We start from the raw sequence: 13,729 nt of genomic DNA, 5'->3' as shown, positions 1-13,729 counted from the left end.
ATGTGTATGATTCAGCTGCATGAATCATACACATTACTTCTAACACTTGCACATGTTTGAATTGCACAAATGGCCCATGATGGTGTATATGGAACTCAACTGGTAAAGCATTCTAGCAATTTCTAGGGACTCCACACTTCATGCATATTTTGAATGATAAAAGCATTTGTCAAATGCATAGCCGTGTGTCCTCTTAATGTACCAGTCGTTTCCAGGGTTCGGTGAGGACCATCAGCAGCCAAGATGCTCAGACTTCATCTGTTTTAATTAGTCAGTCATGTTTTCCTCCTGGCTCTCCATGAGAGCACTTATCTCCCGCTTGGCATCAAAACAGAAGCACTGTGTAGTTCAGCCATGCCCCAAACAATCAGCCAACAGAACCGTGCTTCATTGGGCGTTGGGTTCTGAAGCTGCCTTCATCTTTAATTGGCATTCAGACCAGCTATCAACACAGCAGCTTGAACATGGTCTTGCAGGAGCTGCCTGTTTGGCTTGAATGCTTGATGATTAGACGTTTTATGAGGTCAAGCCTTTGAGACCATTTTATCCATTCTATACTGCATTGCCCCATGTAGTCTAGCTATTTTTATCATAAGCAACTTTAAAAAAAATAAAGATGTTTAAATATAGGGCCAGATTTACAAACAGCTTGTGGCAGCGCAAACCATAATTTTGTCGTTAAATAACAAATGTTATAATTACTAAAGACGCGCAGTGGATATTTAGTGCTGAAAAAGTTTGGTCTAGTTATTTTTGCAACTGACCTTATTGCATATGCATTTCTAGAAGTTTCCCTTTTAGACACAACATTTATGGGAGGAGATTATTTAAATAATTCACGCAATGCGATTAAATAATGTTTGCGCATGTGTTATGACTGTTATTTGCACTATTATTTAATGCCAAAAAAAGCATTTCTTGATTAATGATCTTGATGATTTTTTAACACGTAACAGTTTATTTGGAATGCCAGAGGAACATATTATTCAAAAATGTTGTTTGCAAAGCCATTTTCCTTATTTGCTGGAGGATATAAAAGAGAAGTCACTATAGAAAAGTCACACAACACCAGGTGTTTCAAAACATTATTGTATGTAAACCTTCACTTTTTTAGCTGCGATGTCTGTGGTGCTGAACTCAAGCGCATCAGGTGTTGGTAGATCTTACGCACCTCATCAGCTCTGTTTATTTACGACCCTGAACAAATTTGCGCTGCTCTTTGTAAATTGCATTGTTCATTATAAAATTCCGCCGTTGCACCTGTGTTATTTCATTTGTGCCTTTTTAGTAAATAACACATAGATATTAAAGGTATTAGGGATGTGCATTTATGTCATTTTTTCATTTCGATTAATTCATAGGTCTGAAGAACGAGTACTCGATTAACTGGGGGCGGGGCAATCAAAGGGGCGGGGCGTACACATCATGGTGAAAATGAAAATATTTTTATTAAAAACACTCAAATAAAACCTAATTTTGAAGAAACTACGACAGAACAATGAACACATACTAGATTCCTAATTAATCAAATGTTTTTTAACAGAAACCTCTAACAGGAAAAGCTGCGTGATGAAGTGAAACTAAAGGGTTAATAAACACAAACTGAAGCCCTTTCTATTTGACGCACTCTGCATAATATTAAGCCTTTATACAACATAAATGTACAACGTGCATCTATCTGCAAAAATGCAAGACTTCAACTAAGGTTTCAACTAAGTTATCAAAAAAAGAGAAAGTTTAACTCCCTTTTGTGGATGTGCATCAAAAACAGCGCACTTTTAAACACGTCCAGTCAAAGTTCAAGCTTCATAACATTAAGCAGCTTTAAGTGTTTTTCTATCATGTGCGTTTAGCTGTGTCGTGTCGTCCTCTTATCTCAGTCAAGATGTAATGGTAATGCTCGTATGGCTCTCTGGTATCTCTTGACATTTGATGTTTAAATATGAGATGATAATCCATTGAACTTTTGACGGCGCTGTACATTTTGCACCTGACTGACTGTATTTCCGAAAATCAAGACATCCTTTTAAACCATAGTGCCTCAGTGATGTGAGTTGTGGCTGGCTTCACGGGATCGGCGGGCTGGCGCGCATTGCGCGGATCGGCGGGTTTCTGCGGTGCGGTCGCGCGGAATTATCTGTTTGTTTTTGAATCACGCATGGTAATGTTACTGATGTCATACGTCGGTCTGCGTAGCTTGACACGACGTCAAACACGCATCTCCAGACCCAGTCTTTACTACCACATGCGCTTGTAATGCGACATCCAAATGCCGCCATATCCACAATAAATAAATAAATAAACCCACATGATCATCGTTTTCGTGATCGATCATCGATGCCACGTTCGAGTACTCGAGCAATCGAGTACTCGTGCCTATCCCTAAAAGGTATGGTATCACATTTTGAAAAAGGCTAACGGTAGCTGCCTAGCAATGAAACGATTCCCACCCTCCAGTCAAATCGCCATCCAAAGTCACCTCTCTTTCAAAACACATGAACACGCACAGATCAGAAAGTCACATCAAATGTCTCACTCACCAGTGAGAAAACTTTGCAGTACAAAATGAATTGCATTTCCAAAATAACCAACATAAACAACTGGTTTACATCAAAATTAGTTAAAGCACACTTTCGGTTGTATAGACGTAGTAACTATAACGTTAAGCTAATCTGTAAACAAACACAAATTTCATAAGCAACACAATGTTTCATCAAAGTAGAATATCTGAATCCATCTCAATACAAACATATCGCATACATACCTTACCAAAATAAACAGTGCAACAAGCCTTTCAGACCCTTTGCCCCTGCAGCTGTTTGCATCTCGTGGTAAAGCAGTAAAGTTACCGATGTTAATTTGGGTTTTTGCTCTTTGCTGATCCAGGCAGTTTTTGCTGATGTTCTTTTTGCTGTTGTTGTTATAAAAGATGTCTTTCGTTTTGTGGCTCCTGTGTAGGTTGTCAATTCAGCAGAAAAGTTTGCCATTCTTGCTGTTTACAGACGGGAGGTGAGCGCACGTGAACGCGCCGATGACGTATGCTGTCTGCGTGGACTAGCTGCGCCGTGGGCATTCAAATTATGCTTACGGATGAGGGACAAAAAAGGCAACATCCGTTCGGACCGAAATCTATGATTGGTTGAACATTTTTTGGTCCTACGCCTTTCACAGATGACATAAATTTCTACAAATACATTTAAACAACTTAACATAGGAATTGCTATCAGGATATGAGGAGACTTTTAACCAGCATAACTAAAAATGTTTCAGAATCAAATGTGTAACCCTACCTTTAACACTCCCATCGGCGCTTTTTTAAAATTGCGTTCTCATGCTAATTTGCCATGTTTAGTAAATCTGGCCCTTAATGTGGGGAAAGTCACTTTTATAACCGTTTTATTTTTCTTAAATGAAGAATTCACACACATTTGAATAATCTGAATAATTGTAGGTTAGTGTTTGTTTTTCTTTAACCTTTAAAAGTACTGTGGTGGTACCATGGTACAATGATGATGTAACAAGTATACAGTATAGTGAGTGACCCAAAAAACTATTTGGTAGGTTTTGGATATTGAATTCACACTTAAAATGATCTGAATGTCATTGCATTTCATAGCAAAATATCAAAACAAGTGACCAAATAAATGGTCCTATTGTATCTCTTCACTGTTCTCAGTGAATTTGGCCATTACTTTTAAGCAGCTGGTCTCAAGGACATTTTAGTGATGTATGAAGTCTGTAACTCTCTTAACTTCACACAGCAGAGAAACTGCAAGAGTAGTTCATCACATTAACTATGGCTATGCTCCACTACATCTGACAACCAGGAGGTGACCAAAAACAATATATCTGTTGTTTCAAAAGTAAAAAATCTCCTTGACAAGTCTGTTATATCTCTTCAAATAAATTTAACTTTGTTTGATATTTTGTTATATAATGCAAAATGTATACACTGTTTATTTTATATAAACATATATAGAGAGTGCATTCAGAAAGTATTTTGACCCCCTTCACTTTTTCACTTTTGTTATGTTGCAGCCTGATACTACAATCATTGAAAATATTTTTTCCTCATCAGTATACACTATATATTTATACTTATATAGCACAACATAATTGTATAGACCATGTATTTAAAAGTGGCTTAAAGAAGGTGACAAACCACTTAATAAAATGGTGCTGTATCTTTCAAGCCGAGATGTTTCATGCTCCCTTATTTGAATCACTTCAGACAAAAGCATCAACTACAGTAAATTAATAAAATTTAAAAATACTTTATCATAGTGAGTGATTTAAAGAATATAATTGTGCAGGTATGTTACACATTATGGCCACAAACTATAGTATTACTATAGTACAATAAAACATTATCATGGTACCATGTATAGGCTACTACTTGTACCACTTATAGTACTTTTTTATTCAAGACAATTATTCAACAAAAGACAACCCACAGACATTTTTTTAAATACGACTGAAATTAAATCTTTTACTTTGCTTTGAAAACCATTAAAAAAGCAGCATGGAGTGCATAAGTTGGGTTAAAAGTCTTGTGTTTTTCATCTAAAATTTGTGACTTATAATAGGGAAATTACATTCGCAATCTACTCTGACAGAGCAAATACAGTCATCAAAATCCACTGTAAGTCTTGTAGTCAATGACGTGCACTTCATTAGCATGCTACTCAATTTTTATGAATCCATATATAAAAAGCGTGTGAAAATTCAGAAGTGACAAACACAACCAACTGTGTCATAAAGTCAACACAAAATGTGGCAGTCACAATAAGATCCACTGAAACAAAGAAAACAAACAGATGCCCAGACAATTGCTTCTTGCAGACTAAACACAATCGAGTACTTTGTAAACATATTTCTGTAAACTGCTACAGTATCATGGCAGCCTGCAAACTCGTGATATCATTAATAAACACTGTTTCACACGCAGACTGTGACATTTATAGTCAAACCAAAGTATTTTATTACCACATTTAGCTCCAGCTCTAAAGGACAGTACTGGAAACAAATGTCTTGCTGTGCAAATGCTCTAACAGAGAGAAGTCGAAATCTATACTGACTCTCTTTTGCTAATATACTGTAATACGGCAAGAGTCCATTTTCAGTTTCTTATGAATCTTTGCTCTTCTGTTTTGCCAATATGACAAAAGTGGCCCTCTGAAGAGACCGATGCCCTGGAGCTTCACAAGATCACAACTACATACAGTATGAATTGTGCAATATGCCATACATTGCTGCACGGTCACGCGCTGGCCTTTCATCAAGGCCGACTGAATCAGTACAGCAGGGTTGTAAATCTGTTCAATGCTTTTGTCTTTGCTTTGCCAGCCTTTCACACCGATTAATAGACTTAATATCAACATAGTATGGTGTCAAACAGCATTACTTTCTATTTACTGTATGTGTCTTGTATCTGAAATATAACTCCTGTGGGTCATCCTTAAGGTTTCGAAGAGCCCGCGGTTCTGGTCATTGTATCAACCCAATACTTTGAAAACTTGTTTCCAGACTTGTGGATTTAAAAAAACTACAAATATTGGAAACGTTCAGATGCAAACCCCTAGCCTGGGTGCCAGCCGCTCCATTGTGTCGCTACTATGCTCGGGCGATCAAACCAATCAAATTGTAAGGGAGGTCTTTATGCGATGATGGACAGATAATCAACAATAACGTAATCAACCACGTCACCAAAGAGCGTTTGTGTTGTATCAGTTTACAGTTTAGTTTGTGTGGAATCTGCCATTGCGTCTGATTTTTAAAAGAGGAACAGAGAAACGTGATGAAGGCAAAGATGTTTTTGCCGTCCTTCCTACACGGATTCCTTCCTAGCTGGCTCCGATGGTCGCTATGAAGATGGGACACAATGAAAACCCAGTGGTCATTATTGTTTCTCCTTTGGTCGCACTCATGGAGGACCAAGTTAAAGAAGCAACTGAAATGGGAATCACGGCGATGCAACTTGGTTAGGTGAAAAAACTATGATGAAAAATCACTGGGCCGTTTAACAGATCTAGCCAACAAACTGGTATTTCTGAATGGCCTGGGGCGGAGATAAAATGGATTTGAAGCAAAAGTATTTGATGAACATCGATAAATGTCATTAACCCATTTAGCGTAGGGTGGCCATTCGTGCTAGTTCCGCCGGATAGGTCTCGAACATGTTTTCGGGTTCGTTCTCCGGAAGTCGCGTTGCTCGATCGCATACGTCATCGAGGTTCTCACATTTCAGTTAAAATACATTAGAAAATTAAGATTTTTTTTTTTAAGACATACAATCATTGTAGTTTCATTCTTACCTTGAAATGTAACGGTTGTTTTTCTGAAATGAAACCCGAAATATTAAACCTTGATGACGTATGCAGTCGAGCAACGCGACTTCCGAGAAACGAACCTGAAAACATGTTCGGGACGTGTCCGGCGGTACTACAGTACTCCTGTAAGTTGCATAGTGTCATGCCAAACACATTAAAGCCTGCAGAGAAAGCTTTGAAGAAAGCGCTTTCTAGATTTTACCTCTAATGTGCGCATGTAATGTGCATGCACGATAAGAGCCTGTCATGTGCTCAAAATATCACCATATGTACTTCCTATTAAATTGTAATTCTTTTCCTGACACTTCCAGTCACCTGCTAGCAAAACTGTGTCCAAAACGCAAAAACAATGTGACAGCACACAGCTAGAATGACACCCGGTTCAACATTTTATCTGCTTTAATCTTCATCAGCAAGAGGCAACTTGACATAGAATTAATTAATGTAATTACTTTCATGTGGATTTAATTTGGCACCATAGCAGCTTGATCTTTGCGTCTGTCAGTGCGCTGATAAAAGGAGGGTGAGGCGTTAGGGTTCTGTGTGCCCACTGGAGTGCAAAAAGAAGTCAAAATCTATTTTAGAGTAGCTGAGGCCAAAAGACAACATTTTTTGCCATTGAATGTCCCATCACAAAATACAGTCGGGGCCCCATGCATGCAAAAATGCAAGGCAACATTGTTGTGTACGTTTTAACGAGGTGATGTCATGTTTTTTGGACACTAATATTAGTTTACTTTTTTTGATAACTTGAAAAACCATACTAAATGCCTTATGAAGTAATCATTCACTTTTTATATAGGAATTGTCTGGGTCAAAAAGCAATGTTTGTTTCTTCGTTTTTTAAAGGAAAAGATCTTTCTTTGTTTGCAATTGCCACTTTTTTGAAATACTTTTTGGGGCCACTGTATATCTAAATACCAATGTATCCCCCCTCTATACCTGTACCATGGGACCAAAACTAAACTTTCAAGATGCTAATTTAGTTTTGTTTAAGAGACAAAAATAGATTTTTGGCAACACATCAACTTTTTAGATGGCAATAAGTGGATTTTAACAAAGAACATCGTTGCCATCTGTTATATTCTGCTCTACGTGCTGCAGTAGGAACACTATCTAGTCCCAAATGAGCTGAATAACATGGGAAGCATTTAATTCGGGCTGAATCTGATTGATGAGGTTCGGAGAACATCAGGGCAGGTTGAAAATAATACGAAGCTTTTGTAGTTGAGCCCAAACAAATGCTTTAACAGTCAGATGTATAACAGGGGCCTAAACCCTCTGGGAGCTAATTTAGTGTGTTTTATTCTACTGTAATACAAACCCAATACCATATCTGCAAAACGGTGGCAGTTTAATGAGCCACAACATGTTATAATAGGCCAGTATGCAGGTTCCCTTGAAAACAAAGCAATTTATTTGGGGTATTTTATTAGTATGGACAAGTCTCGGGGTCTTTGCTGTTGCCTTCACACTTTTTCAAAAAAAAAAAAGATCAAGTGGAATGATCAGAGCAAATAAGCCTTTTGCTGCATGAATGCGCATTCATATTCGGAGTCAGACATTCATTGAGAGCCGTATTCTGTGAATTAGACTCCCACGGATATTGACCCACAAATCAATTTCTCCCATTGTTTTGCCACTCCAATTATTTCTTCCGCTTTACTTTCATTGAACCGCATTCTCTGGAAAATAAAAAAGAGGGCCACATCCATCCAAGATCCCTGCACCGATGCACATGCATGCATGCGTGTGCGTTCCCATTCATGTGTGGATTTGGAGTTTGACACGGGGTGGACTGTGGTCCATAGAAAAAACAGGCGTTAAATACACCTCCAAATGTGCAGACTCCGGCGGTGTTGAGGTAATTACCGTACTGACACACTTTTTATATCGTTTCAGGCTGTAATTAAGATGGCGGATTCATGGGTACTAATATTGTGTGAACAGTTGTTAATGACGCTTTGCTTGGAGGAGTTACAGTATAATGAAATTATAATGACGCAGTTAAGAAGGTCAGCTATGCTCTCTTGCAGATCTGGCTTACCTTTTCCCATTCTCTGTCCTTGTTCAACACGATCACCACCAGTTTGGGATGCACCTGGTAACCGTCCTCTGTGAAGGATAAATCTTTGCCGTCCCAGGTCACGTTCATCATGTACCTACGGGAAGCAGAGAGCTGGTGAGTTCCACAAATAGAGCAGTCAGGTGACACGAATCTTATCTGGTGCAGAACTTTTTATCCTAATGATTTTCCCTGTTATACGTAAAAGATCAAAATAACATATGAAGGTCATTTTCAACACGCAAGAAGACAAACGAAGGAATTAATGAGCCGTCTGAAGACTAATGACTGACCTAAATCAGATGTCACATTAGCCGAAGATGAAAAATCTGCCCCGGTTATTATTAGTATCAGATGAACTCTACATGAATCACAACCGTTCTTTCTTTTTCGTCTCCATCTTCGAAGAAATAGAAAAATGAGAGTGCAAATATAAAACAGAACAGATTTGTTTGAATGAATATCCAGGATTGACTGCAAGTAAAGTTTTATTGATAACATTTGTCAGATTATAAAAAAAGACATTTCGATGTGCACCCTTTGAAAAGTTTGTTTTCTGTGCTTTCCTGTTTGATAACTCTTGAACACGTGGGCACACCCATCTTGAAAAACAGTTTAATGATCCAAACATAACGTACAATACTTTGTTGCAAAAAGTTATATAGATTTCTTCTATTATAAAAATTTTTAGGGATGCACAGAATGTTCGGCAATTAGGTGAAATTATGTAAAAAGGCCAAATAAATTTTACCGAACAATGAGGTCACTGATGAGGTGATCAGATAGTAACCAGCGCAGAGTAAGAGACGCGCAAATGCAGAACACATGTTGGAAAAAGCATTTTAAAGTGTCACTAAAAGCACATATAGCACTAAAAGTTTCATTTATCATTTAAAATCAAGACATCCTGAACACATTATGCAGCGTATGAGAAAGACACGGCAGCGGCGATCCTGTTATTTGTCTGCTGAATGCACAAGCACAGAGAGCGAGACTTTAGCTCTTCATCTCGTGTCATTGAACGACAAAGAGCATCAGCAGTAGGTAATAAAAACTTCCTAAAAGCAGTAAAATCCTACAATAACAAATGTTTATTAACAATAAGCTTTTTGTTAGACCTCTTTGTTGAGCATTTTTTCCTCTGTCATCTCCTCTTAATCTTGCCTCTCTCTCTCTCTCCCTCCCTTTGCTTGTGCTTGACTGCACGCAGGCCCACGTCTGCTGCTCAACATACAGTGCTATAAAGCGTTGAGAGGGAATAGAAGTTGGGATTAACACTGTTAGACTTAACTGTAATTTCTACAGTTACTTACCACAAAATGCCCAGTAAAATACCATAATTTTCTTTTCCAGTTCATTACTGTAATATGCATTGCATTATGAGTATTAACATTTAATTTACAGTGATTTACTGTATGTTTTGAATTTGCGGTAGACTACTGTAAACCAACAGCAGTAGTGTTACTGTAGTTGAATAAAACAGTGTTATTAAAGCATATAAAATGGAAAAATAAAATATTTCTATGAAATGAAATACATTTTATTTGTTATGCTTTTAGCAGTGAAGCAAATTTCAAAATGTGAATTGTTTTTCAGCAGTGTAAATAATTTATTGAGAATTGTAGATAGAAACAAGAAAGAGATTGACCGTCAGATTTGAATTTGACCTCAAGACTTCAAAACACTACTGACGCCAAGATTTTGCTCCTCAGAGTGTCGGGAAAGTGACAGAAGAGGCTACTTGGGGAGTGTAGCGAGTAACTTTTATCAATTGACTCTGTGGCACTGTGGTTGTGTTGCAGACCTATGACATGGGAGAACGGGGTTGGATTCCCCTTCAAAGCAATATATTTTTTTTTAAACTAGGTTAAAGTAAGGGTATTATACTGTAAAATGGAACTGCGGTTAAGGCATCATACTGTAAAAAAAACATGTACAGTTATGGTACTGTAATGGGGCAGTTACAGTTGCCAGTGAGTTACCGCATATATACAATAAAAAGTCTAACAGTGAATATCCGTTTAGCCAATAATGCAAATGAAACAGTTTTAACAAATCTATCTATAGCTATCTTATCAGACTGTCTACCAGGTGCTAAAGGCCACATAATGACTGCTGGAATGTAAAAAAAAAAATTAAATAATGTGACATGAAGATAATAAAAAGGACATTCTGAAAATTTAACTTGTGCAATGGTGAGAAAATTGGCAAAATAATTAGGTTAAAATAATAAGTTTTTGATTTTATTTAGCTTCAGTCAAAATTTCCCTTTCGGTGCGTCCCTAAAATTTTTATTATTATTTAATGTGGTTTTCATCATTTTGTCATGTGGCCAATAGAGTTTAAACCACAGCTGCAAAGTCCTATTTTTTTCAACCCCTGGGGAGTTTGCTGACATTGGCACCCTCTTATATACGTTACTTTATTACTACAGTCGCTAGTATGGTTTATCTTAACTCTTTCACCGCTAGCGTTTTTAAAAAAAGTTGCCAGCCAGCGCCAGCGTTTTTCATGATTTTCACCAAAGTTTAATGCCTTCCAGAAAATGTTCTTCTTTAAATATATAAACATACAATATACCAAATGAAAGAACAGACCCTCTGCTTTCAAACAAAAAAAAAACGTTTCATCCTACCTTCAGTGGTTCTTTTGTAATCAGCTTTTGAATACGGGTAGGTTTCTGCAAAAACACCACATTTTGAGCAAAAAGCAGAGATAATTCCATTTTTGTGACGGACTTTTCATAGAGATCCCATTCAGAGCGATCTTTAAAACACACACGGACATGCAGCCGCTTGCCATAGGGCAATACTTCCGGGTTTAAAAAGTTGCGGAAGTTGCCACCTGGTGGATAATAGCGGTATTGCGGAAAGACAGAAAATCTCGTCATTGGCGGGGAAGCGTTTTTTCTTAATTGACGAGATATCTCGTCAATGGCGGTGAAAGAGTTAACCACTTTATTCTGCTGCCTATGTTGTAAAGTTTTTCTGTGTTTTTTCCTGCATCTATTCATGTAAATCTGCTTTGAAACAATTAAACAATTGTGAAAAGCCAGTATAAATAAAATTGAATTGAATTGAAATGTAATACGTGAAAATCCAGAAAATCATGGGTTGCGGGTTTCGGGGCTTATATTATAAATCTGGTTGCTTGTTAGAAAATCTGACAAGCAACTTCATTTCTTCACATGTGTGATTACCGTTTTCTTTAATGCATTGATTGACATTGTCTGCTCACAGCTATCATTTTAATAATATAAGTGTTGTTTCTTAATACATATATTTGCAATGTATATAAAACAGGACATAAAAGTAAAAAAAACAAGTAAACTAAAATAATTATTAATATTTTTAATAAAATAAATTCAAACCACATGCATCTGCTAGGTGGGCTTGTTTTGGGCTTGTTTTTGAAGCTGTGGTTGCGTATTTGTCTCGCGAGACTTGGCATCACTGGTTGAACCTGTAAAGCTGAAAAATTATATTGACGCTGCTCAAGAGACTGCAAACATAAATATAGGCCTAACAAAAAACAGGGTGTAAACAGGGTGTTCCAACCCGATATGAATAGAGTCTGTTTTCTTTACTTTCACTGTGTTCCTGTCATACTGTTTTAAGTGCGATAATCCGGGGAACACAACGTTGCTTTCTCACTTTCACACCTGGATGTCTTTAGGTCTTCCTCAGATACCAGAGTGACAAAACCCAGGCTGACACAAACCCTCCACCCTTCTCAGTAATGACGACCTAGCAATTTTACCGAGCCCTTAGGCGTGAGTGCGATCGCCGCTGGAAAGTTTTTTGGTGCAGAACTGCCAGGTGAACAGGATTAGAAGTGCACAGCGATGATCGATTTATGAAACAGGTCTTAGTGGGCATCTGCTGACTGAATGGCAGAGCAGCTTGTTGAATTGATTGGGGTCCCATTTAGGGGGGTGCAGTGAAGGCCCACTCACCCTTGATATATCGTTGAATCCAATTACACCAGACTGTGGAGAGGACGACAATCGATAATCTTCGCTCTCAAGACATGTTTCCATTCACAATGGGCTCCCTTATTTATTTTAGACCTGCTCTCACATTTCACACCTCTTCTAGTTCCCATTTGCTGCTGCTAAGGTTGTGAGTCCTGGATCACTACACCGGTCACACCTGCAGAGCCCCTTTACCAATTACTGAGGAAACCAGATAGTGGACACAGTGTGTCAATAGGGCTTTAGGTTCTCGGCAGAGCCGGAGGAGTGTTGGAGTCGTGCTCATTAACTCACAGTCTTCTGTCACTGCTAGACCTGTGTCATATAGACATATGGAAGTGACAAATATGAGGTGGGGGGAAACTGTAGAAACGGGAAGCACTGAGTACAAGAATACATGTGCACACATTAGGGATGGGCATGATTAATCGACGATCGATAATTGATCGTTAAGAATTTAGTCGATGACGTTAATTTGTTATTGATTAATCGAATACTTTTTTAATCTAATGCAGGTTGCGTTGCCTAGCGTAGCATGTGTCTTGAAGCAATTAAATGAATTTCACTGTGTGGCAGCAATTCACCATTTTACCACCTGGGTGCAATATTTGACACCATACTCCGTTATCTGTGACCTTCCGTTTTGATTTCAAAAAAATAATCATGAAGAGGTCATGATTTTTTGGAACAAATGAGGTCTCTGTTTAAGAATGCGGCTCGCAGCTGCAGGTTCCGCTGCTTTAAAGCACCGCATATTCAAGCGCATATATGTTCCGTTTGTCTAACTAAATGTAGTTTGACTGTTTGCCACAAGTTGATCTTGTAATAAAGGTCTCATGGAGGAAAACACGCTGTATTTTTGTATTCAACATTTTTGAATTATTAAAGTTAAATAATTATTTTTTATTATAAAAATATTAATGATTAATCGATAGTCGATCGTTAATTCTCCCGACAATCGACTAAAAAAATTTAATCGAATGCCCATCCCTAGCACACATACACATCAGATATAGAGAAAGTAATAAAAACATAAACCCTATGTTTTAAAATGTATTGATAAAGACATATGTGTACACATATAAGAAATAGATGCCGGGAAAGGGATGAAAATATAAACATATGTTTTAAAATGTATTGTTAAACGTGTGTGTACACACATGCACAACAGATGTTAAAACAATAATGAAGATAAAAATAATGGAAAACATGCATATTGTGGATTACGTCACAGCTGTACTTAGAAACCCAAGCAGATTTTGCAGCTCTGCTCGTGGATGTCTGGTTCACCTGATACTAAACGGTACAAAAAGACCTCTAGGGGACGGTTTCACAAAAAGGGGAATGTAATATGTAAAAATG

The 13,729-nt window shown here is 37.7% G+C and overlaps 1 protein-coding gene across 1 annotated transcript in view; it reads right to left on the bottom strand.

The window, feature by feature from the left end:
* grin2aa (glutamate receptor, ionotropic, N-methyl D-aspartate 2A, a) overlaps positions 1-13,729 on the bottom strand; it is a 186,958-nt gene that overhangs the window by 66,406 nt on the left and 106,823 nt on the right. The window contains exon 4 of the mRNA XM_065279188.2: positions 8,377-8,491. Coding sequence (XP_065135260.1) covers positions 8,377-8,491 — 115 coding nt within the window. The remainder of the gene's footprint in view (positions 1-8,376; positions 8,492-13,729) is intronic.

This window comes from Paramisgurnus dabryanus, chromosome 3 (genome assembly GCF_030506205.2).
Source record: "Paramisgurnus dabryanus chromosome 3, PD_genome_1.1, whole genome shotgun sequence".
Lineage (NCBI taxonomy): Eukaryota > Metazoa > Chordata > Actinopteri > Cypriniformes > Cobitidae > Paramisgurnus > Paramisgurnus dabryanus.
The sequence above is the reverse complement of the archived record's forward strand: the minus strand, read 5'-3'. Positions and strand labels throughout refer to the sequence as shown.